The following is a 26,905-nucleotide window of genomic DNA, read 5'->3' as shown; positions in this document are numbered from 1 at the left end:
TGTCCCCTGAGGTCACCACCAACCTGAAGATGGAAAGCGGAGCCTTCCCCTCCAAGTTTTTTATTTTCCCTATATATGTATTTACCTACAAAATGCATGATACGGTCTTACAGTTTTTAGAATTTGTATTAATGGTATCATATAGTACATACCCCATTGAAAAATTGCTTTCTTCATTAAATTTTTTAATTTATCAGTTTTATACATGTAGGTCTAATTCATTCATTTTAATAGTCATGTGAATGTGCCACAGTTTGTTTCCCTATTAATAGACACTCCTGTTGTTTCTGATCCTTTACCGTTATAAACAATGCTACATTATACATCTTTGTACCAATCTTATGTGCCCATGTGAGGTTTCTGTAAGTAATTACCTGGAGGTGGAATTCTTAAACAATAGAGTAGCTTATTCTGCTGTTATTGCCTAGGTCATCTGTTTGTTTCTATTCTTATCATCTGTGGTTGGTATTTGCTGTTTTTCCACATTCTTGCTGATTCCTAACGTTTTTAGACTTCTTAATTTTTGCCAGTGTGATGGGTATCATTGATTCCTCATGACATCGACCATCTTTCCATATGTTTAATGACTCTTTGGATTTTCTTTTCTCTGAATTATCTGTTCATATCATTTGCCCATTTTTCTATTGAGTTTTTGCCCTTACTGATGTGTAGAAATTCTCATTTCTGCATCTCTAATCCTCTGCTGATTTTATGTGTTGGAGATGCCTTCTTCCAGTCTGTTGTGGCAAGCCTTTTAACTTGCTTTTTAGTGACTTCTATTTTATCAGTCTTTTCCTTTAAGGTTTAAATTTTTGTGTGTGAGTCTTACTTCCTTTTCTACTCTGATGGTATAAAAGATATCCTCTTATATGAGTTTTATAGTTTACCTTTTTACATTTAGGCCTTTAATCCATCTGGAATTTTTTTTTATAAACAGATCAAGAGAGGGATTTCTACATTTTTTCCCTGTGTGTATAACCAGTGGTCCATGTGGCATTTTGTGTCCTTACCTCACTGATTCATAATGCCATACCGCTGTATACCGAACCCCCAGGTAGACGTAGATCTGTTTGTGGGCTCTGTTCTGTTCCTTTGGTCATGTCTTTCCTTATACCATTACCACATATTTTAATTAATATAGCTTTACAATAAGGCTTATTATTTGAAAGAAGAGTCTTCCCTCATTCTTTTTTTTTAAATTCTATGTCTACTCTTAGGCTCTTACTATTTCACATCAAATTAGAAATCACATTGTCAGGTTCCTTTAAAAAAAAAGTCCAGAATTTTGATGAAATACATACATTGAATTTTAGATGAAATCAGTCAGGGAAGATTGACATTTCACAATGTAGAGTCTTCACATTCAGGAACCTGGTTGTCTTTTTAAAAGCCTTTGATGCTCTCTAGTGAGGTTTCAGTAACTTTTATATGATATACAAGGTTCTTACATGTGATTTTTTACATTTATTCCTAAATACTTACGTTCTTTGTTAACAGTGTGAAAGTTTTTTTTTTTTTTTTTAAGATTTTATTTATTAGAGACACAACGAGAGAGGGAACACAAGCGGGGGAGTGGGAGAGGGAGAAGCAGACTCCCCGCAGAGCAGGGAGCCCGATGCAGGGCTCCATCCCAGGACCTTGGGACCATGACCTGAGCCAAAGGCAGACTCTTAACGACTGAGCCACCCAGGCGCCCCAACAGTGTGAAAGTTTTTTGAAATGACATCTTTTTTGATTGCTGCTGCTGTATGTTATTAATTTTTGTACATTGTTTTGTATCAAAGAATCTGAATTCTTCATTCAAATAGTTTCTAGATTTTTTTCTTTACAACAGTACTACTTTCCAAGAATAAGGGTAGTTTGGTTTTTTTTTTTTTTTCTTTTCAATCTTAACCTGTTTTCTCTCTCTTATCAGATGTGTAGGAGCTCTAGGATACTACTGTATAGAAGCAGTGACAGTATGCATTCTTGCCTTGTCTCTGACTTAAAAGAGAATGTGTCGGGGCACCTGGGTGGCTCAGTCGGTTAAGCGTCTGCCTTCGGCTTGGGTCACGATCTCGCGGTCCTGGGATTGAGTCCGGTGTTGGGCTCCCTGCTCAGCAGGGAGCCTGCTTCTCCTTCTTCTGCCCCTCCCCCTGCTCATGTGCTTTCTCTGTCTGTCTCTCTCTTTCAAATAAATTAAAAAAAAAAATCTTTAAAAGGGAATGTGTCTAACATCTTACATTAAATGTAGTGTTTATTTTGGGCATCTGGGTGGCTCAGTTGTTAAGCATCTGCCTTCAGCTCAGGTCATGGTCCCAGGGTCCTGGGATCGAGTCTTATATCAGGCTCCCTGCTCGGCTGGAAGCCTGCTTCTCCCTCTCCCACTCCCCCTGCTTGTGTTCCTGCTCTCGCTCGCTCTCTCTCTGTCAAATAAATAAAATCTTTAAAAAAAAAAATGGGTACTGCATTTTATCAAATACTTTTTTTGTGTATTTATTGAGAGGATCATAGGTTTTTCTCCTTTAAACCTGTTAATATGTTATTTGTGCCTCTCTTTTTTCTTCTTGCTAAGAAAGTTTTATTCTATTTTATTAGTCTTTTCAAAGGCTATTAGGGATTTGTTAAACTTCTGTAATGTATTCCCTTTGTTTCTTTTCAGTAGCATTATTTTCTGCACTTCCTGTCTTTCATTTCTCTTAGCTTACTTGGTATTTTGTTTACTTATTAGAAACTCTTAGTTTATTGATGTTTATTAAGATCTCACAAGTTGTTATGTCGTGTTTCATTGCCATTTTGTTCTAAATATTTCTGGTTTATGTTGTTCCTATTTATGTGTATGTGTTACCTTTTCTCCAGCGGATATACTCAGGTAAATGACAATTTTAAATCAGTGAAGAAAAAGGTAAATGAACATGGTTTAGTTAGAACTGGGAAGATGGGCCACTTACAATACTAGAAAGTAAAAAATTTCATATTACACCAGACAGTAGTGTACTATTGAGGTATGAATTTATTATTTATTGTCATGTTGTTTTCCTCCTTAATAGGATCCACAAAAATCTTTATCTTTTCTTCTTTCTTAGATTACCCAGAAGTATCAACTTCATGAAGTCACTGCCTATCTATTAGAAAAAAAAGGAGATATTCATGGTGCCTTCTTAATAATGCTACAGGTAATATTTTACTATATTTGCTTTGTCATGTTTCTTTCCAGCCCTCCATTCATCAACCCATCTTTTTTTTTATTGAGATATACTTGACATGTAACACTGTATAAGTTTTCATCCATCTTAATCTCTTGTGTGTCAGAGTAAGTTGCAGACTACTACATTTTACCACTGAATATTTTTATCATGACTAGAGTTTAGTCATTGACTAGAGTTCAGCATTTCTTTTTGATATTTTTTTTAAAGTGAAATTTACATTTAGTAAAATGCACAAGTCTTAAGTGTATCATGTACTGAGTTTTGACAAATGCATGCCCCTATGTTCCTAGTCCCTAACAAGGTAGAGAACATTAGAGAAAGTTCCTCATGCTCCATCACACTCAGTTTCCATTCCCGTACCCCCACACATAATCACTTTTCTGATTTTTTTCACTGTTAATTAGTTTTACCTATTTTATACACTTATGTTAATGGGTCCTTCAGTAGTACTCTTGTATAATTCTTCTTTCAGCATATTTTTGAGATGTATCAGGAGTTTGTTTCTTTTATTACTGAGTAGTATTTAAGTGTATGCATATACTACATCTTGATCCATTCTCTTGATGATTGACACCTGGGCTATTTCTGGTTTTTGGCTATTAAGAATAAATCTACTATGATCACTCTTGTACACAAATGTTTTCATTTTCGGGGTGCCTGGGTGGCTCACTTGTTAAGTGTCTGCCTTCAGCTCAGGTTATGATCCCGGGGTCCTGGGATCGAGCCCATCGGGCTCCCTGCTCGGCAGGAAGCCTGCTTCTCCCTCCTCCACCCCCCCCGCTTGTGTTCCCTCTCTCGCTGTCTCTCTCTCTCTCTCTGTCAAATAAATAAATAAAATCTTTAAAAAAATAAATAAAAAATAAATAAAGTTTGTTATTTATTAAAAAAAGAAAAAAAGTTTTCATTTTCCTGAAGTCAATACCAAGGAGTGGAATTGCTGGGTCACAGGATAGGTGTAGGTTTAGTTTTGTAAGAAATGATCAGACCTCTTTCCAAAGTGGTTATTCTATTTTACATGCCCTCCAATAATGTATAAGAGTTTTGGTTGCTACACATTCTCACCAACAGTTAGTGTTCTATTTTTTTACAAAATTTTTACCTACTTTTTAAATTGTTATAAAATATATATTACAAAAATTTACCATTTTGATGTCATTAAGTATATTCACATTGTTGTACAGTTATCACCACCATCCATCTCCAAAACTTTTTCAGCTTCCCAAACTGAAACTCTGTACCCATTAAGTAATAATCCCTCCCCAGCCCCTGGTAACCACCATTTTTTCTGACTCTATGAATTTGACTACTCTACCTCATATACATGGAATCACACAGTATTTGCTTTTTTGTGTACATTTATCGTAAAGTCTTCAAGATTTATCCATGTTGTAGCAGGTGCCAGAATTTCATTTTTAAGGCTGACTAGTATGCCATTTTATGTATATGCCACATTTGTTTACCCATTCATCCATTGATGGACACTTGTATTGCTTCCACCTTTTGAACATTGTGGATAATACTGCTATGAACATGGGTGTACAAATATCTTTTCAAGACCCAGCTTTCATTTCTTCTGAGCATATAACCAGAATGGAATTACTAAATTAAATGATAATGCTATTTTTAATTTTGAAGGAACTGCCATATTGTTTTCTATAGTGGCTGCACCATTCTACATTCTCATCAGCAGTGCACGAGGGTTTTAATTTCTCTACGTCTCCAACACTGTTTTCTTGGTAGTAGCCATTTTAATGAGTATGAAGTATTATCTCAGTGATTTTAAATATTGTCATCTAGCTAAGGATTAGGGATATCCTATTTATATTTTTTAAAAAAAAGTTCCATATTGGCTTCTAGTTTTTTCCTAGCTATGTAATCACTAAACAGGCTAGGAAGAATAGTCCACAGAGGCTTTGTGTAGGCTCTCAGCCTCTTTTAATGTGTAAGTTACCCCTACATCTCCTTTTTCCTTGCAGTTTATTTGTTGAAGATACCGTGAATCTATTTTTAAAGGATAAATTAAAAGTATTCCTGGCATGGATGGGGGAAAGAGAAGAAGGATATCCTTGCAGGGAATAAGACCATCATTTACAAAGGCACGGGAATACAAAGAAATATGAACTGCTGGGAGAGAATCCAGCAGCTCAACTAGGGCTCCACTATCAATGTATAGATAGGCGGGGCTGGAAGCAAAGGCTGGGTCCAGATTTGGGAAGATTTTGTAGGACACACTAAAGAATTAGGACTAATTTGTTACCATACCGAATCAGTTAAAGGTTTTTAAGCAAAAGAACTGACATGATATTGTTTCATGAAGACTGCTCTGGTAACTGTAGGAGGATGGGGGGCCTACCGAGAAGGGGGAAGTAAAACTTGGGGAGGAAGCAGCCCTCACGAGGCTGTGTAGTACAAGTAATGAGCCCATGAGGCTTGAGTTAGGGATGGTGGTGGTGGTGGTGGAGTGGGGAGAGGATTGGACTTGAGAACTATTGATCATTTGAATATGGTATGGAAGGAATAGGAGGGAGTGGTTAATGACAGTTGTGTGATTTTTAGCTTTACATTATTAGCCTGTAAGGGACCTCAAGGAAAGGAGCAAATTTGGAGTAGAAAGGATATATTAAGGTCAGCCTCAGTGTATATTAAGAAGCCTTTGAGGAGCACCTGTATGGTGCAGTCACTTAAGCATCGAACTCTTGGTTTCAGCTCAGATCATGATCCCCAGGGTCGTGGGATTGAGCCCTTTGTGGGCTCAGCGGGGAGTCTGCCTGAGCTTCTCTCTCTCCCTCTCCCTCCACCTCCCCCCACATTCTCTTTCTCTGTCTCTCTAAAATAAATAAATCTTAAAAAAAAAAAACCAAAAAACCCACCTTTGGAATATCAGTTAAGGCTTCCTAAGGATCTAGTATTTGGTATAGCAATGGACACTGCAATTGCATATTTAGAGGTGTCACACTCAAGGCTGTGCCCTATGCTCTGGAGACAGACTTTATGTTCTTTTTTAATTCCCACCCTTCCCACCCACCTCTTTTTCTCATAGTCCAGTATGAATTTGATTCCCTTACCCAAAGTCTGGATAAATCCTACTCCTTATTACAGTGCCTAGAGAATGTTACTGATGACTGTATGGTGGTAAAACAGAAGCAGAAGCGGGGAAGGATAAGTGACATTTGACATTTTGGGTCCCTTCCAAAACTGCTAGCTATGCTTTATGTATACACAAGAATTCTCTTCTGAATGACAGTAAGGGACCATTCTTCGTAACTTTGTTGTTTCTTCAGGTTTGTCCTTTAAAATGTGTTAGCCCGGGTGATGGGTATTAAGGAGGGCACATGTTGTGATGAGCACTGGGTGTTAAAAAAATAAAGAATTAAAAAAATAATAAATTTTAAAAATAAAAAATAAAATGTGTTAGTTCACATATTTTTGGATTAGGTAACTGTGTTCTTTTTACCTCCTGCATTTTTTTTTTTTTTTACCTCCTAGAGACTTCAAAGAAAACTTCAAGAGATAACACATCAAGATGAAAGTAAGTTCTTGAGTGTAATTTACAATTATTTCTTCCCATGGACCCTGTGTTTTAAAAGGTGTTGTCTAACAAACAGCATTTATTAAATAATAATTACATTGATCTGTGTAAATACTTTAATGTGGATCTCAATTTTAGCTCGTTTTCAAGAGCTCATAATAGGAAATCATGTAAACCATGTGGCTTTGTGATGCCAGTTGTCAGTGGAGTTCAATGTACAGAAAAGTAGGCACTTTTCACTGATAGTGGGGTTGTTTTGTTATATTTCTGTGCCAGTTTTTGGTTATATATAAATGAGGTACCTAACTAATGTCTTAAAAGTTACTATAATGTACTGAGCAATAGCAAATCAGAGCTTCTAATCACTAATAGCCAGTGTTTCTGTAGTGAATTTCTATAATTTTAGCACAAAGCAGTAAAACTTGACAGTGTAGAGTCTTAGATGGCCTTGTCACAGACAGATAAAAAAGTCCCATTATTTTCCTTGACATTTTAGAAAATAGATTCATTTTTTAAAATTGTGGTAAAATATACATAATACAAAATTTATCATTTTAATCCTTCATAAGTGTCCAGTTCAGTGGCATTGAGTCCATTTACATTGTTCTGCAACCATCCCCAGCATCTGTCTCCAGAAGTTTTTCCACTTCCCAAGCTGAAATTTTGTCCCCCTGAGACAGTTAATCCCATTCCCTGACCCTGGTTGGTCCCTGGCACCTACCATTCTGCTTTCCCACTCCGTGAATTTGATGAGGTACCTTCTGTAACTGGAATCGTCCTGCATTTGCCCTTTCCTGTCTGGTGTGTTGGCCTAGCATAATATCATCGTAATTTATCCGCGTTGTAGCACGTGTCAGAATCTCATTCCTTTTTAAAAAGGCTGAATGATATTTTGGTTTATGTATGCACCACATCTTGTATCCTTTCGTCTGTCAGCAGACACTTCAGTTTCTTCCAACCATTGTGAAGAATACTGCTGTGAACATGCCTGTACAGGTATCTTTCTGAGACCTCGCTTTCGTTCCTTCAGGATAGATTCCCAGACGTGTTATTGCTGGATTAAATAGTAATTCTCTTGTTAATTTTTTTTTAAGATTTTATTTATTTATTTGACAGAGAGAGACACAGCGAGAGAGGGAACACAAGCAGGGGGACTGGGAGAGGGAGAAGCAGGCTCCCCGCAGAGCAGGGAGCCCGATGCGGAGCTCGATCCCAGGACCCTGGGATCATGACCCAAGCTGAAGGCAGATGCTTAACAACTGAGCCACTCAGGCGCCCCTCTATTGTTAATTTTTGAGTGGCCGTTACACTCGCTTCTCCAGTGACCACATCAATGTACTTGGTCGTCAGCAGCGTACCAGTAAGCGTTACGGTCTGTCCAATCCCTCACCAACACTTGTTCTTTTCTGTTTTCTTGCGGGTAGCCATCCTCCTGGGTGCCGAGTGGTAGCTTAGTGTGCTTTGGCTTTGCATTTCCCCATTGACCGATAATGGAGAGCATCTTTTCATGTACTTATTGGTTACTTCTATATTTTCTTGGGCAAAGTGTTTATTCAAGTCCTTTGCCTGCTTTTGAATAGGGTGATTTCTTTTCACATTATTGAAATTTTCAAAATAGCTCTTCCAAAGTTCACATGATAGGTGATTTTTAGATTGTCCTACCTTTTTAACACATCAGCACATTTCTTAGTCCCCCTTGGCCCACACATTTCCTTAAACTCCTTTACCCTAATTCTCTATAAATAACATTCATCTGTGTTTTCTATGGCTAGGTCCTAGGTGATAGGGTCTGTGTTATATCTGAATCATTTTGTATTATATGGCATCTTTTTGGAACCTCAGTAAACAGTTGTCCCATATTTAGTTCAGCTAAACATTTAATTATTATTTTTGTACTGTTAGTCTGTTTAGTCAGTTTATGATAGATGTATTGCATTTATGATATTTTTCTTATTGTTAGAATAATTTTTGCACACATTACATGAGAGATTGAGGGAAAAGAAGAATGTTTCCGCAAAACCCCTACAGTGTTTTACAAGTGATATGTGTAAAGAAGCCAGTTCTCTGAATTTAAATTTCTTTGAAGATCAATGTCCACTATTTACTCTCAGATTTAATTTTTTCTGTGTGCCTACGAGTTTTGGAGGGTTTGCTCATTGCAAGACATGGTGCTAGTATGGGTTATACACAGATGGCTAAAACACAGCTCTTACCCAAAGAACCATAGTCTTGTGAAAGAGACAGATATGTAAATAAAAACTGAATGTTGGAAGAATCAAGTATTAGAAAAGAGATACAGTGACAGTGGCAAATGATTGTGAAAAATTAGGGAATGATTTGTAACTGATGAATCAAAGGTAGTTTGTGGAAGATGTGACCTTTGAAGTAAGCCTGGAATGATGAATAGAAGTTTGATAGGGAAAAACAAGGAAAGGCCATCTGGGCTGAGGAGCACGTGAGTATGAAAGTACCTGGCCAAGAACTCGGAGTAAGAGCGCAGAGGGTGAGAACATGAGCCAGATGCTTACTCGGGTCAGAGGTTTATTTATGTTCTGTTTTTAAAACTTTGAAGCCTTTAATGACTTTTATGGATGAGACTGATACATTTGCTTGTGACAGTATAAAAGAGAATGAGGGAGGCAAGTATTAGAAGTCAGAAGTTTAATTAAGAGGTTGTTGCTGTAGTTCACAGGAGGTGAAGAGCACCAAAGGGTAAAAGGCATGGGCATGTGAGGGCATGGAAGTAGAATCAACAGAAGTGGCAATTTATTTGGACATGTGGGTGAAGCGGGGAGGGAGCATCAGGGATGATGAAGATATATACACTGACTTAAAGATGATGGTTTCATTAACTTAGTTTGGGAAGTGAGAAAAAAAAGTGATTTGGGTTTTGTGCATATGAATTAAGGTGCTTGCAGGACATCCGTGGAGAGATGGATAGAGTCTGTGGAAAGTTCACCCTGCAGATGATGAAAGGAACGAGGACTACAGGTGTATATTTGGAAGTTATTAGCAAGGACCTGAGAGTTGAAACCACAAGAGGAAGTGAAGTTATTGGAAAATGAAAAGGAGAGGGCCTAAGATAGTATCTTGGAATACTTATATCTAAGAAATAGAGGGAAGAAGAAATGGTAGAGCAAGAAAGGTGAAAGGTAATCTTTCTGCTGACTAACCCACAAACAGATGATCGGGGCTGTTCCATAGCTGAAGCATATTAAAATGCTAAGTGTGATGTGCTTTATATGTCCTGTGAATGTGAGGCATTTACATGGAAATGAAATTACCTGTTTTTAAGCATTAAGCATTGGTATCATGCTTATGGAAGATTTCATAATAGAAAACCAGTGCTATGCAAAGAAAAAATAGTCTAATTTTTTTTTTACAGAAGCTCTGAGGATCATCAGTAATATATCCTTAAGTGTTGTTAACAATTTTTCTGAATCTAGAGGCCAAAGAGGAGCTCTCATTGAAGGATGTTGAAGATACCATGGTAGAGACAATTGCCCTTTGCCAGCGAAATTCACATAATTTGAACCAGCAGCAACGAGAGGTAGGAGAATGGCTACTTAGGCATATCAGAGTCTGTTCTGATCTGAAACTAGGAATTCATTCTATTTCTGCTGCCCTCTCAGCCACCTGAGTTTAATTCAACTGGATTTTAATCACTGTTTAGTGCTCCCGGGAGTATCAGCCTCCTAAAGTTATTGTGAGGAGTGCCTGTCCTCTTCGTTCTCACAAAAGTCTATATTCCTAGACCTGGCTGTGCTGCAGAATTTAGGCACGTGAATGCTGGATGTCCTTGTTCCCTTTGGACTGAGATTTTGTGTATTCCGTGTAGTGATTCTGTGGATGTGTCGTCATTTATCATCTCTTCTATCCTCTGTGGAGGAAAATGAGCATAAGGAGCTAGAGGGAAACCCTCGGGGGATACAGAGGAAGCTGGAAAAGGTCAAAGAAGGCTGTGATGTAGTTTCTCAACCCTGGCTGCACATTACAGTCACTTGGGGAGCTTTGAGAAAATCCCAGCACTCGGGCTACACCCCAGAACAATTACATTAAAGTCTCTGGATTGAGACCCAGTGCTAAATCTTCCCACGATTCCACTGTATAGCCAAGGTTGGAACCACGGCTGTAACAGATTCCAGACTGCCAAAAGGAAGAGCACAAAACTGAAGGAGGTATGGCTGAGCACCTGGTGCAGGTGGGAGTTACAGCAGGGAAGCGGAAACTAAGGGGGCGAGATGTGACTTGACAGCCACATTCTGCTGCAGTTTTCCGAAGAAAAGTTGCAGCGTGATATGGCATCGTAACTCCTTGGTACCTGCCCCTCTGGGCTGCAGCCTCTGACTTGGCACCACCTAACCCCTTTCTCTTCCTGAGGTTCTGAAATGGGAAGTAAGGCAGATTTTTTATATATATTTAGCCATACATGTTACAGTGAGAATTATAAACTTATTTTTGTTTTCTGTCCTTTTGAGTTGGGTAAATTTCTGCTTTATGTTTTTGTCTAGGATTTTTTAAGGCCATACATTTCAAAAACCCTTCAGAAGATAAATTGTGTACAACAAGCACATTTACATAATAGAGGTGATTTTTTTTCCTTATTAAAAAAAAGTTTTTTGTGTGATATACATACTCATTTTTTTAAAATCTGCAATACAGAAAGTTACACAGAAGAATGTTTTTTAAAAATTGCCTTGTAAGGGCGCCTGGGTGGCTCAGTTGGTTCAGCGACTGCCTTCTGCTCAGGTCATGATCCCGGAGTCCCGGGATCGAGTCCCACGTCGGGCTCCCTGCTCAGCGGGGAGTCTGCTTCTCCCTCTGACCTTCCCCCCTCTCATGCGCTCTCTCTCTCTCTCTCATTCTCTCTCTCAAATAAATAAATAAATAAATAAAATCTTTAAAAAAAAAATTGCCTTGTAAGATCCTATCATCCAGAAATAACCATCATTATCATTGGGTGACCATCAGTCTAGATACTTTTTATCTGCCAAGATTGACATAATTTTAGAAAAGTTGGATCAGGAAATGCTTGCTTTTACAAATACAGTATTCAGTCTCAGGAAACTTTCTGAATAAATATTTCTTCGCCATTCTATCTCTTAATTAATATCACTACAGCTTAAAAAATATCTGAATGACTGTAATAGATTGGAATCATTGTTTATAATTACATTTCCATTTTTATAATATCTGTGATTCCAAGCCAGTAAGGAAATTTACGTGAACTCAGGCTTGCTCCAACCTCTCTTCTCCATCCCTCTTAATTTTAATTAGTTATGTTATTTTACCTCATTGAGGCTAATAACACATTCTTTTCTGTGTCCACAATTCCCATAAATTGTTTAATCTTTTGAAAATGTATTATAGGTTTTTCAGTAGTCCTTTTGCCATGATTTTTCTATTCCTCAGTTTTTATTTTCATTTATCTTTTGGTTGGCTGGCTGTATTTGAACTTGGTTACTTTTTTTTTTTTTTTAAGGTTTTATTTATTTGACAAGGGCGCCTGGGTGGCTCAGTCGTTAAGCGTCTGCCTTAGGCTCAGGTCATGATCCCAGGGTCCTGGGATCCAGCCCCACATCGGGCTCCCCGCTCAGCGGGAAGCCTGCTTCTCCCTCTCCCACTCCCCCTGCTTGTGTTCCCTCTCTCTCTCTGTCAAATAAATAATCTTAAAAAAAATTCCTCTTCCGGGGTGCCTGGGTGGCTCAGTCGTTAAGCGTCTGCCTTTGGCTCAGGTCTTGTTCCCAGGGTCCTGGGATCGAGCCCCACATCGGGCTCCCCGCTCAGTGGGAAGCCTGCTTCTCCCTCTCCCACTCCCCCTGCTTGTGTTCCCTCTCTGGCTGTCTCTCTCTCTCTGTCAAATAAATAAAAAAAAAAAACTTAAAAAAAAAAAAGATTTTATTTATTTGACAGAGAGACAGCCAGAGAGAGAACACAAGCAGGGGGAACGGGAGCAGGAGAGGGAGAAGCAGGCTTCCTGCAGAGCGTGGCTCCATCCCAGGACCCTGGGATCATAACCTGAGCCGCAGGCAGACGCTTAACCACCTGAGCCACCCAGGTGCCCCTGGACTTGGTTACATTTTGATAGAGAAACATAAAAGGGTAGAATTCTTTAAGCTTAGTTCATACATACTTAATTCTAAGTCTTTTTCACTTTTCAACCCTTCCATCTCCTCTCCAATATCTATTTGATACTCCTCCATCTTCTCATGGAAAATTTAAGGAAAAAGGATAATTATGTTTTGTTAGTAGGGCTGTTTAGGTTCACATAAGCTGAAGTATGTCCAGATTCACATGAATTAATCGTAGAATTAGTTATAAAAATCCATGCCTCCAGAGCTCTCGGGATTATTCTGACTATATTTGAACTCTGTATCTCTTAATCAGAGACAGGAACAATGCTTCTTTTGATGTGGCGAAAGGAAAACTTATTCGATCTTTTTTTTGTCTGAGTTGGAATTTGTTTTAGTAAAAATATTAGATGTTAGACTTCTTCCTATCCTTTGAAATTTTTACTTCTCTATGGCTATTATTACTCCATTCACTGGCTGCGTGTAAGAGAAGTCTGTCTCTCCCTGTCGTAGGCACACACATACACCCCACCCTCCAACAACTGGTGTCTGCTTTGTTTCTGAACGAGTTTCATAATAACAAAAATATTTGAATGTAAATTTTATATAAATACTATCATGTGAAAAATGCTAGACTGATTTTATATAATACCAGACATTAAGTGTGGGGGATTTTAATGGTGGTTTGTCTTGATTCTCTTTGTTTTGGAGAGTGAGAACAAGAGCTGTTGCCACAGACACTCAACTAACTAGAAGATTGGAAGTATTCGAAAGACTGACAATGGACCGTTGATAATATCTCTTTCCAGAAGTTGTCATCACAAGATTTAATGTTATGAGTATTTACTTAAAGCAGACTTCAGGGAATTGGGCTATTAGTTCTTTCTCAAGTTGAATCTCTACCTGTCCTGCCTTTGTAAACCTGTTTATGGGGCTGCCCTAATACACAGTGATTACATATAATGAAGAGTTTGGCTTTGTTATGCATATAATTCCCTGAAAAGAAAGCTGTTTATTACACAGCATAAGAAAGGAATTCAGGTTTAGTTTGTTGCTCGCTGTCAGGGGATGGTTCGTGTGGAGATTTAATTAAAGAAAAATAATTCCTCTGTATAGAGTATGAACATATCCCGTGGCTATTACCTCTACAGCCATGCTTCCCCCAGTCTATCATTTATGGTCTAGAACAGCTAATCTTTACAAAGGTTATTCTTCTAAATTGTCTGGATTAAACAAGAAAATTTAAAAATCAAATTTCTAAACATAGTAAATGTAAAAACAAAAGGTAAGCCATATATAATTAAAATAAATTACACAATTAAAATTAACTACACAGAAATAAATGATGTGGTTATGAAAACACATTAAAATAGGCAACTAAAAGGTAAGTTAAGTAAAGCTATCTAAGAATAAAATATAAGACTAAAAATTCACAAGTATTAAATAAATTAAAATTTCAATAAAATAAAAAAATTGCCAGTATGTAATATAGTTAAAATCAGTATCTTGAGAACTTGAAGAAATACATCAAAAGTTATCAGTATAGGGGTGCCGGGTGGGCTCAGTTGGTTAAGCGACTGCCTTCAGCTCAGGTCATGATCCTGGAGTCTCAGTATCGAGGCATCGAGGCATCAAGGCATCGGGCTCCCTGCTCAGCAGAGAGTCTGCTTCTCCCTCTGACCCTCCCCCCTCTCATGCTCTCTCTCTCTCAAATAAATAAATAAAATCTTTAAAAAAAAAAAAAGCTTATCAGTATAAAATCTTGGGCTTTATAAAACCTTAAATGGGAGCAGATGAAGGCTTCCTAGTAGAGCTCTTCAGTTGGAAGGTCACCCAGTGGAAAAGTTACAGGCCCCGCAAGCTGTCCCCCTCTGCCTTAAGAGGCTCCCATATCTCCAGTGCCATAGAACTTGTACTGGGTCAGGTGGTGGGGTATGGAACATGCCCTCTTCTCTAAATAACCGCTCTTGTTCTCCTCTGCCCTTTCTTCATGACTCCCAGATGTTTGCGGGAATAGATTCCTTTCAAGACATAGAGTTAAGGCCTTTGTAAATGATTGTCCAACAAGAAACCATGTTTGGAGGTTTAAAATGTATTAGTTTGATTTTTGATTAAAGATCCCCCCCCAAAAAAAGGAAGAGCACAGAATTTGGAGTCAGAGTACCAGTTTACTGGTAGTATGATCTTTGGCAAATTACTTTTCTAAACTTTAGTTTCTTTTTTTTTTTTTTTTAAAGATTTTATTTATTTATTTGAGAGAAAGAGAATGAGAGATAGAGAGCACGAGAGGGAAGAGGGTCAGAGGGAGAAGCAGACTCCCCGCCGAGCAGGGAGCCCGATGCGGGACTCGATCCCGGGACTCCAGGATCACGACCTGGGCCGAAAGCAGTCGCTTAACCAACTGAGCCACCCAGGCTCCCTTAACTTTAGTTTCTTATCTCAAGTGAAGATCATTCTTATTGCATAAGGCTGTTATGAGATTGAAATGAGAAAGTGTGTGTAAATCATTTAATTGAGGACCCAACAAAATAAGAATAAATAAATGGTGGGTCTATTAATTTATCTCCTGATGTGGTTGGAAATGTTAATTGAAATAATGTTAACTTCTACCTCTGGGTCTATGATGACTAAGGAAATACAAAACAGCACTTTGTAGAGGGGAAAACTTTGGACAGCCTTTATTCATTTCTCTTGCTTGATGTGGCTGAAGAGAAATGGGGGGAGATAAGATAGCAGAGGGGGCAGGTGGTCCTCTTGTCCTCTCCTGCAGTACAAGGGGTCACTTAGACTTGGTCAGTGGTGTGTGTATAGCATATGGTATATCAGAACCTGGCTGGCGGCTCGGCCCTGTCTCCTTTGAACAGGCCTTCTCCTGAAACACAGAAGGTTGCAGTTCCAAGGTCTAGACTTATTTCAGTTTCTTTATTTTCCCAAGGCGTGTGGTAAAGATACCTGTTCTAGCTGTGGTCATTGCTTCTTACTGTCTTGTCTCTTCCCAGTCAGGTGCTCTGTCTTTTCTTTTTAAAAGGTTTATAAATAAATGTATGTGAGAGGTACCTCTCAACCTGTAAAACACAATGCTGATGTTAATCTTAAAAATAACAGAGTGCTTTGGTTTCCTCTGACATCATAGGCACTCTGGTTTCCGTTGTTGGAGGCAATGATGGCCCCTCAGAAGCTGTCTGGTTCAGCTGCACCTCATCTACACCCTGACGGTAATTACATTGATCAGAGTCCACCTATACCATCACCCGTTTTGATCTGTGAAAAATTATCATTATGATACCTTTTCCCAGTATCACATAGTCTTACTGTTTTTCTTAATGAAATCACAGTATAGTGTTAATCTCATCTTTTATGTTCATTTCTTTCTATGGCACCAATTCTGTCATTTGTCTTGAATAATAGTAGCTTTGTTACTTATCAGCAGTTACCTTTAAAATATCCAACTGGCCCTGGTTAGCTAAGTTTCTAGGAAGCGTTTATATAACTACACTATTTTCCACTGACTTAAAGGGAAAACCAAAACCTCTTATTTTAAACTAACCTTAATATTAACATTTTATTATTTTAACAGCTCTGAAATCTTTGACCATGCAAGTTCTAAACAGCATGGCTGCATTTATTGCCCTACCATCAATCTTGCAAAGAATCTTACAGGTGAGTTAAAAGGGGAGAAAATTCAATGCTGATCAGTTTCAACTAATATTCTAGTTATGCTTAAATAACAAACAAATTAATGTTCAAATGGGTCTCTAGAGTAATGCAGCTGAGTTTTGACCTTGCTGACTATTTAACTTACGACCGTCTTCCTTGAGCCTTTCCTGGTGCTCCAGGAGGGTGGGTTTGCCTGGCACACGCTGGCGACGTTCTGTGAGGGTGTGCAGCCTTCACAAGTTCACTGGCATCTGGGGATTCAGACATACAGGCTTCCTATTCATGTGCTAACTGGGAGAGAACCACTATTTATTTCCAGCTAATTGTGCTTTTTTGGATTAAAAAAAAGATAACCTACAAATTAATATAGGCATTTCCTAATCGTTGGTTGTAACTTAGGTTTTCCGACTCATCATAAAAAATTTTTTTTATGTCCAGCACTCACCCCTGTTCTAAATTCTGCCCAACTTTGTATCCACAGTCTTTGTAGGAAATATCACTTCAGCCTATTTCCGTCAGCAAAAAGGCCTGAACGTTCCCAACATCATCAAAAGAACACTAAAAATACCCTTAAGATATATTTTTCGAAAAATCTATGAACATTCCTGGGGAAACAGCAGGAATTGTCCTTAGAATCCATTTTGTCTTCCTTCATTTTATGCAGCATAGACACACACATACACAAAACCAAAACAAAACAAAACAAAACAAAAAAAACACCAAAAAACAGTACTATGATGCCACTGGTCTTTATAATTCTCAAATGATTTTTCTCCCATCAAGAATGTCCCTGGCAGGGGTGCCTCGGTGGCTCAGTCATTAAGTGTCTGCCTTCAGCTCAGGTCATGGTCCCAGGGTCCTGGGATTGAGTCCCGCATCAGGCTCCCTGCTCGGCGGGAAGCCTGCTTCTCCCTCTCCCACTCCCCCTGCTTGTGTTCCCTCTCTCACTGTGTCTCTCTCTGTCAAATAAATAAATAAAATCTTAAAAAAAAAAAAAAAGAATGTCCCTGGCAGCTCTCTTTTTAGACTTGCCAAGCTCAACTTGCATCTGGCATGAAGTGTCCGGGCCTTTGCTGACGCAGACTGCTGCATCCGTAGGCTCTCACCACAGATTATGTACCTGCACACATACTCGCTCATCTGATCCTTATCATGTGGTGGAAAATTCTTTGATATAAACTACTTCTCTTATATCCATTTTAGAATATGTTAGTCATAATGTTTTTAATCATATACAAAGTAGTAATTTCATAAGGCAGAAATACTTCAATTTACCAAGTACAGAAAAAATGGTATCTTAAAGTCAACAGTGGCTTCTCTCTCAGTGTATGCATTTTGCTTTATGTTGAGCTTTAACCACACTTTGATACATAAATTACAATAAACAAAAAATCGATTTTTCTCTTGGCAAAAGCTTGCGATTTTTAAAAATTTTGTTTTTCAAGGCTCCTAACTTTGAAGGCTTTTGATATTAGAAAATCTTCACTTTATTTTGAGTTACATTGGCATTTATTTTTTTATTTTTTTGGCATTCATTTTAATTGTATTCTTAGCATTTTCTACCTTCACTGGTAGAAAAGGTACCTTCCACCTTCTACTCTCACTAATGAGGAGAGTATGCTCTTTCTTAAATTCCTCATTTGCATGTTTGTGATTACTATAATAACAACTCTACCTTATATTTGTATAGAGATTTTTATTTTTTTCAAGGTGCTTTCACAGATAGTATCTCATTTGAAGCTCACAACAATCTCTTCGGGTAGGTGGGGCTTCTACAGAAATTTCTCTTGATTAAGGAGGAAACTGAAGTATAGAAAAGTTAGTACTTGGTCTGCTGTTAGTGGCAGAACCCAGGCTACCACGGAAGTCTCTCACTTCCTAACTTATGCTCTTTCCTATTATATCGTGTAAGCTTTTCAGTTGTTTCAGTGCCTGGTCTTGTGAGGAGTTAACTAATTGTTTATTAATTATATGTTACCCTGTTTGGTCATTTCCTATATAGATGAAAGGCTTAGCTCTTGTCCTAAAAGAGCTTTTATGAGAGACAGAAAATGTTCTGATGTAACTATTCTTTGGGCTTTAAGCAAGTAATGGTGGCCACCTGAAGGATTCTCTGCTGTGAACCCCACATAGGGTGATTGCCACTTTATCCCTGCATTTTCAGGCCATGTGATTACAGCAGGAGCAGCATCTGACAGCAGGACCCTGACTCCACTAGATTGACTCAGGGTGAGCAACTGGCCTAAGCAGGGCCAGTCAGTGCCTTTTCCAGGAAATTGTAGAACTAGACTTGAAAAGGACAAATGAGCCTCTCTTCAGGTCTCTACGTTATAAGGTACAGAGTTCAGCAACTGACAGTGACTACTTTTCCATCATGTGGCTGAAATAGTAAAAAAAGTTACAGAGAGAAGGAGAAAAGTAAAGCAGACACACAAAGAGGAGAATAGACAAGATGCATGAAGAAGAGAAGACACCAGGAGAGGATTCAAGACACAGGGAGAGGAGACGTGGCATTTGATACCTGATGGCATTTGAGTCCTTCATTGTAGTTCTGAAGACTCGCCTGCATTCCTTTGCTTGGATCCTTGAAACAGCCCAGTATCTTTACAATAGTTATGTTTTTTTAATAAGTTGGAATGAGTTGGGTTTCTGAATATATCTAGTCAAAGGAGTACCAATAAAAGTATATCTGAAACAGACTGGGGAATTTGGGAAGATTTCCTGGAGGAGGAAATGTCTGAACTGAATCTTAAATAGCCTAAAGGAATTAGGGGGAAAAAAGGAGATAGGACTATTCTAAGCAGAGTGAACTATATATACAAAGAATGTGAGGTAAAACATGGTACATTTGGAGGAGTTGCAAGTGTTAAGTATGCTTGGAACATAGGACAAGAATAAAGGTGAGTCACGGAGCTGAAATTTGAGAGACGGGCAGGGACTGTGCTCTTAATTGCTTTGTGAAACATAAGGTAGGACTTTGGATTTAATTTTTAACATTAGGAGATTCTCATCAAAGGATTTTAAGTAGAGGAACGATGGGATGACGTTTCTCTTTAGAAAAATTGTTCAGCCAATATGTTATACAGGATAAATTGAAAAGGAATCAAGACTGAAGGCCTAGAAATACCCAGAATGTAATAGGTACTCAAAGTTTGTTAATTGAGTTGCATAGAATGGCTAGGAGAAGATGGATTTGGAAATTAGTAGAATCCACTTGACTTTTTGACGTTTAGAGGTAGGGAAACATAAGAACTCATGTTTCATGGGACTAACCGTGAGCAGGGGAGAAATATGAGACTGGACTTTATGGGAAGAGGTAAAAGTGGAGACATGGACTTGGAAGTTGTCAACATGGAAGTGGTAGTTCAGTTCTTGAAACTAGGTGAACTTTAGGAGGAAACGAATTAGTGAGAAAAGCAGAAGGCTAAAAGTGGAGTTCTTGGAAACATTTAAGAATCAGGTCTATTTACCGATTTTTATTTACCATTAGAATGGAAGGACCTTCGGAATAAGACTTTACTTTGCTAGTACTCTATCACCATTACCTAGCCCAGAGGCACCTGGCATAAGGTAGGAACTAAATATTTTTAGAGTGAATAAAAGTCAAGGGTGGAGGGATTCCACTTCTGAACCAAAATAGAGTAACGGAGACCAGATTTGCCCCCTTGCTTGAAACAACCAAAAAATTGGACAAAGTATATGAAATGTTTTCAAAAAACTGGATATCAGGCAATAAAGGTCACTGATAACTAAGAGACAAGAACCAGACAAGGTAAGCCCTATGTTTGCCCCAGCTTAACGTCTTGAGAGACTTTCTAGGCAATAGTGCAGGAAGGGGGATCCCAGCCAGTTTCCAACATATTCATTGCTTTGAGGAGATGGAGCTGAGAATCAAGGGACCAAGGTGGCCAGAGTTTGCAGGCAAGTACCAGGCAAGAGAGCTCTGGAGATGTGCAGAAGGCCCCCCTCTCAAGTATAAGTGCTTGATCTGAGGAAACTAGCTAGGCCAAGGAAAGAACCACCTGGAAGGATCAGAGGGAATAATACTTGCACTCACACAGGGCCAACAGCAAGACTAGAATGAAGACCTCATAATGCACAGAACGTGGAGTAGAGTACTCAGAAGTACTCAGTAATGGGAAAAAGCCCTAGACTACACATAGCTCCAGTCATGCCTTGCAAATCCTAATAGCAGGACTTGAAAGGATCATACTTTCCAAGTAATTTAACTGCATCCCAGAACAAAGATTAAAAATAATCCTAGGAATACAAAAATATCCAGGTCCCAACAGTGTAAAATTTGTAGTATATGACATTGAATCAAAAATTACAAGGTATTCGAAGAAGCTGGAAAATGAAACCCAGATATGATGTTGGATATTAGAATTAACAGACAAGGACACCAAAACAAAAGAAAAGATAAGTGAATTTGAAAACCTAGCAATACAGACTATGCAAAATTCAACAGAGAAAAGTGAATTAAAAAAAAAAGAATTCGTGAACTCTGGGACAATTTCAAGCAGCCCAATATATGTGTCCTTGGAATCCTGAAAACAGGGTGTTAGAAAAAAAAATACTTGAAGAAATATTGACTGAATATTTTTCAGATTTATTGAGAACTATTAGCACACAAATCGATAATCCCAAACCTTAGCAATATGAGGAAAACTACAAGGCACATCATAGTTGTTCAAAATCAGGGATTTAACAGAAAAGCTTAAAAGCAGCCAGAGAAAAACAGGAATAAAAATAAATATGACAACACATTTCTGCCAAACAGTTTTAACCACTTTGACCTAGTTGACATTTACATACCAACTATAACAGCAGAATACACATTCTTCTCAAGTTGTACATGGAATATTTACCAAGATAGACTACTTTGGGCTATAAAGCAAGTGTCCATAAATCCAGTGTTTTGGATTATAACCATTCTAATAGGTGTGTAGTGGTCTTACTGTTTTAATATGCAGTTCCCTAATGAACAATGACTTTGAACACCTTTTTATGTGCTCACTTGCCCAAATCCGTGTATCCCCATTATTTGGGTTGTTTGTGTTTTTTAATTGTTGAGTTTTAAGAGTTCTTTGTATATTTTTTTACAAGTTTTTATCAGATATGTTTTGCACATATTTCTCCCAGTTGGTAGCTTATCTTTTCATTCTCTCAGCAATGTCTTTTCATTAAGCAGAAGGTTTTTTTAATTTTAATGAGATCCAACTTTTCAGGGACTTTTTTCATGGATTGTGTATTTAGTGTTGTATCTAAAAACTCATCGCCAAACCTAAGGTCACTTAGATTTTTTTCCTATGTTCTAGAGTTTATAGTTCTGCATTTTACATTTTAGGTCTGTGATCCATTTTGACTTAATTTTTATGAAAGATATAAGGGCAGTGTCTAGAGTAATTTTTCTACATGTGGATGTCCAGTTGTTCCAGCTCCAGCACCAATTGTTAAAAAGACTATCCCTTTCTTCATTGAATAGCCTTTGCTCAGTTGACTGTATTTATGGGGGTTTATTTCTGAGTGCTCTCTTCTTTTCCAGTTATCTATTTGCCAGTGCCACATTATCTTGATGATTGCAGCTTCTTTGTAAATCTGAAAATCAGGTAGTATCAGTCCTCTGACTTTGTCCTTCAATATTGTGTTAGCTATTTTGGGTGTTTTGCCTTTCCATTTAAACTGTAGAATCATATTGTCTCTATCCACAAAGTAACTTGCCAGCATTTTGATTGAGATTGTCTTTGTCTGGTTTTGTCTGGGTAATGCTGGCCTCATCAAATGAGTTAGGAAGTGTTCCCTCTGCTTCTGTTTTCTGAAATAGATTGTAGGATATTGGTATAATTTCTTCCTAAATATTTGGTAGAATAAACCAGTGAAACCATGTGGGCCTGATGCCTTCTATTTTGAAATGTTATTACTTAAGGATTCAATTTGGTTAAGAGACCCAGGTGTGTTTATTATCTATTTCTCCTTGTGTGAGTTTTGGTAGATTGTGTGTTTCAAGTAGTTGATCTGTTATATCTGTTATCAAGTACTCTAACCAGGAGTTTTTATGTTCTCAGGTTTTGGGGTGGGGTTTTTTTTTTGTTTGTTTGTTTTTATCTTGTCCCTTGTCATCATTTTTTTCATTAGTCCCAGTTTCTAATCCACTGCCAAGTGTTCTCCACTAGAATATTTTCTAGATTATTTCCTGTGTTCCAGCAGAGTACATGGAACATAGTATATACTCGATAAATATTAGCTGGCTCAATCACCTCAGTAGTTCTCAGCAGTTCATAAAGCACTTTTGTGTTCTTTATCTCCTTTGACCTCTGTGTACATTAAGCTGGGGAAGTAGTGAGATCCCCATGTTGCTCCTGAGGAAAGTGCTACATTAAATACCTTTCCTTAGCTTACTCAGTTATTAAGTAGCCATAGCTGGAACATGAACCTAGGTCTTCCAACTCCAAAGTTTAGGCCTTCTGTACCTACCATCAGCCCTGGCATATTTCAGATCCACCTCCCTTTATCAGGTCCCCTGGAGAGAAGAGAGGGAGTAACAGTTATTTAGACTGAGCAGTTGCTCAGACACTTACTGTTTTTCCAGAGGAGATGTTCTCATAATAGGAGGTTCTCAGAGATCTTCTTGACCTCTAAATATTTATTCAAACTGATGCTTGGAACCTGAATTGTGCAGCCTTCTTCCATGAACAGTAGATGATAGGTTAGTTGGGAGTGTTTTTAAGGGACCATATTTATGTTATATAGATTCTGCCTTCACAGTTTGCTTTTATTGAGCTTTCCTCTGTGGCAAAAAGTAATTCTTGGCTTCTGAAAAGCTGTCTCTGACTGTCTTACTGAGGAAATTAAAACAAACAAATGATTTAATGCTAACCTACTGAGGGCATTATTCATATTTTAAAGTAATGCTTGATTGGGAAAGATTTTAATTACAAAACAAACCACATACATGCTACAGTAGGTCACAGAAAGCAAGAGCGGGGAAAAGTGGCCGTCCATCTTTTTCTAAAGAGCTTTTTAAAAACCAAGTTTATGTGAAGTGCTCAAGTGTGCTCTTCTTTTATGGTTTACTAATAAGTTGAAGAGAAACCTCAGCAGTTATTCATTGCTGAAGAATCTGACATCTTTGGAAAATAATTTGAAAAGCTAGTGGATTGTGTACATGCTGTGCTAGAAGCCTTGAGCTCTCTTTTGCACTCTATAATTTATGTGTTGTCCCAGCATGAGGTAATTTTCATGATTTTGCCTTTAAATTATGCATATTAAAGTGAAATGTACTGATACAAATATAGACATGACCTATAAAGATGTCTTCCTTTTCCCAGAATTTAACCTTTTAAAGACCTTTTTATTCTCCAAACCATCCTTGTCAGAAACAAATGACAGAGCTTTTCTGTGCTAGACTATATTAGTGTATTGAATGCACGTATTACAGTAGATAATACAATATGCTTTTTATAATAAGGTATTACACTGTCCCTTGATACTTTGAGAAATAGCTGTATTAAGAGCTGACCAAAAGTATAATTAAGCATAATTTAGTTCAGAAGCATTAACAAGGATCTATTTTCATGCAAAAAAAAAATTAAAAGAAAAAATTATCTGGTGAGTATATGGCCTGAGTTGTTTTTCTAATAAAAGATTAGTCTAAGATATCTAAAGTCTGGTCCTTTATAAATGGTCTGCACATGTTTGACAGGTATCTTTACCTTAGTGACACATTCTCTTGCTGTGAAACAGAAAATGTCCCCATTAAGCTTCAGTGATGGTTTAATCCAAACTTGTAAACGTGTTAATTAGTACACAAATAGAGTTTTTCTGTGCCTTTGATTTCTCAAGCATAACCTCAGCAGCAGGGACCAGGAACCTATGGGAGACAATCTTGTGCTGCTCTACACCAACTAAAAGTACTAAAAACTGATCTTGGTTAGAAACTACCCACCCAGTCTTCCAAGAGCCATCATCAGAGTCTAAAAGAGAAAAAGAAGTAAATACTCAGACTATGTGCTATAAGAGCAGGAAGACAAGATTTCTTCTCCTATTTCTGAACCTCTCTCGTATGTTTTTCCTGCTTTACATTCTTGTCTTAATATCTGAACTCACAATTACTTTTAATGCACCAAGATTTTTTTTTAAGATTTTATTTATTAGAGAGAGAGAGAGAGAGCACGCGCACACGCGCGCGCATGCATAAGCAGCAGGGGGCAGAGGAAGGAGCAGGCTCCCCGCTGAGCCAGGAGCCCAATGAAGGGCTCCATCCCAGGACCCCAGGATCATGACCTGAGCCTAAGGCATACGCTTAACCGACGGAGCCACCCAGGTGCCCCTAATGCACCAGGATTGTAGTAACAACCACTCCCTAAGTAACCAGAATGTTACCCATATTTTCCAGCAAACATTAGCTTATTATTTACATATCTATACTTGGGAGACCAATATAACATGTTAATTAAAAACATGGTTTCTGGTATGCCTGCGTAGCACAGTCCTTTGGGGGTCCAACTTTTGATTTCAGCTCGGGTCATGGTCTCGGGGTTGTGGGATCGAGGCCCATGTTGGGCGGCTCAGCACAGAGTCTGCATGGATTTCTCTCTCCCTCTCCCTCTGCGCCTCCCCACTGCATGCTCGCTCACTCTCTAAAATGAATACATCTTAAAAAAAAAAAAACAAAAAACATGGTTTCTGAAGTACCTAGATTCAAATCCCGGTGTATCTGCTTACTAGTTCTGTGATGTTAGGGAATTTTACTTAGCCTTTCTGAGCTTGAATTTCTTCATTTATAAATGTTCTGGAAGGAATGTAATGATATGGCACATATAAATAGCAGGTTTTTTCATTGTTGCTGTAGAGTTGGACTCCCCTTTTTGGCATGGGAAAGTCGTTTATGTCAGACATAACCTCATATTAGAGTAAAGTAATAGACTTGACATAGTTATTAGCAATGTTTTAATTATAATTCTCAGCCTAGCCAAAGGTACAGTAAAATGAACACACAAATATGCTGATGAAGATAAAAGTTGCATAATACGACTTTGTGGTAGAGCAATTTGGCAGTATATATCAATACCCATAAAAATCTTCTTTGAATCTGTAATTCCCTTTCTAGAAATCTTCTCTAAAGAAAGAATCAGAGATTCAGACTAAAATTTACAGCTACCAGCATTTAACAGTCATGAGTGGGATTTGGGAAGGGGGAGGCAAACTTAAATGTCCAACAAGAGAGAATGGTTGAATGACACATGGTATTTTCACATGACTCATACTCTGTGGCTGTTATGAAATAATTTGATGATACTGCTCACAATATACTATCATGAAAGTATGTAAAATACTCAAATTCTGTACACTAAGAAACACATCTGTCTCTCCTATGCTTTCTCTCTTTTCCCAGAAACAAGACTAGAAAAAATGTGCATCAAAATATCAATAGTGTTTATCTCTGTGTGGCTGGATTTGTGGGGGGTTTTTTGTCTGTTTATTTTTTTCTTTTTTTTTAAATTTTCTTATTGTTATGTTAATCACCATATATTACATCATTAGTTTTTGATGTAGTGTTCCATGATTCATTGTTTGTTCATAACACCCAGTGCTCCATGCAGAATGTGCCCTCTTTAATACCCATCACCAGGCTAACCCATCCCCCTACCCTCCTCCCCTCTAGAACCCTCAGTTTGTTTTTCAGAGTCCATCATCTCTCATGGTTCCTCTCCCCCTCTGACTTACTCCCCTTCATTCTTCCTCTCCTGTTATCTTCTTCTTTTTCTTTTTTCTTAAAATATGTTGCGTTATTTGTTTCAGAAGTACAGATCTGTGATTCAACAGTCTTGCACAATTCACAGTGCTCACCGTAGCACATACCCTCCCCAATGTCTATCACCCAGCCACCCCATCCCTCCCACCCCCCACCACTCCAGTAACCCTCAGTTTGTTTCCTGAGATTAAGAATTCCTCCTATCAGTGAGGTCATATGATACATGTCTTTCTCTGATTGACTTATTTCACTCAGCATAACACCCTCCAGTTCCCTCCACGTCGTTGCAAATGGCAAGATCTCATTCCTTTTGATGACTGCATAATATTCCATTGTGTATATATACCACATCTTCTTTATCCATTCATCTGTCGATGGACATCTTGGCTCTTTCCACAGTTTGGCTATTGTGGACATTGCTGCTATACACATTGGGGTGCACATACCCCTTCGGGTCCCTACATTTGTATCTTTGTGGTAAATACCCAGTAGTGCAATTGCTGGATCGAATGGTAGCTCTATTTTCAACTGTTTGAGGAACCTCCATACTGTTTTCCAGAGTGGTTGCACCAGCTTGCATTCCCACCAACAGTGTAGGAGGGTTCCCCTTTCTCCACATCCCCGCCAACATCTGTCGTTCCCTGACTTGTTAATTTTAGCCATTCTGATGGGTGTGAGGTGGTATCTCATTGAGGTTTTGATTTGG

General features: G+C 38.3%; 1 protein-coding gene across 5 annotated transcripts in view; it reads left to right on the top strand.

Annotated features, from left to right (window-relative positions):
• Positions 1–26,905, top strand: part of VPS8 (VPS8 subunit of CORVET complex) — a 254,459-nt gene that overhangs the window by 166,026 nt on the left and 61,528 nt on the right. For all 5 annotated transcript variants that reach the window (XR_012379318.1, XM_025877364.2, XM_025877349.2 and 2 more), the window contains 5 exons: positions 3,066–3,155; positions 6,675–6,717; positions 10,164–10,267; positions 15,922–16,003; positions 16,366–16,448. Coding sequence is in view for 4 of the 5 variants with exons in the window: in XM_025877364.2 (XP_025733149.1) it covers positions 3,066–3,155; positions 6,675–6,717; positions 10,164–10,267; positions 15,922–16,003; positions 16,366–16,448 (402 nt within the window). In the remaining variant the exon portion in view is untranslated. The remainder of the gene's footprint in view (positions 1–3,065; positions 3,156–6,674; positions 6,718–10,163; positions 10,268–15,921; positions 16,004–16,365; positions 16,449–26,905) is intronic.

This window comes from Callorhinus ursinus, unplaced genomic scaffold (assembly GCF_003265705.2).
Source record: "Callorhinus ursinus isolate GAN/ISIS: 27379988/994484 unplaced genomic scaffold, GSC_fseal_2.0 scaffold1, whole genome shotgun sequence".
Lineage (NCBI taxonomy): Eukaryota > Metazoa > Chordata > Mammalia > Carnivora > Otariidae > Callorhinus > Callorhinus ursinus.
This window is presented reverse-complemented; position numbering and strand designations above follow the sequence as displayed.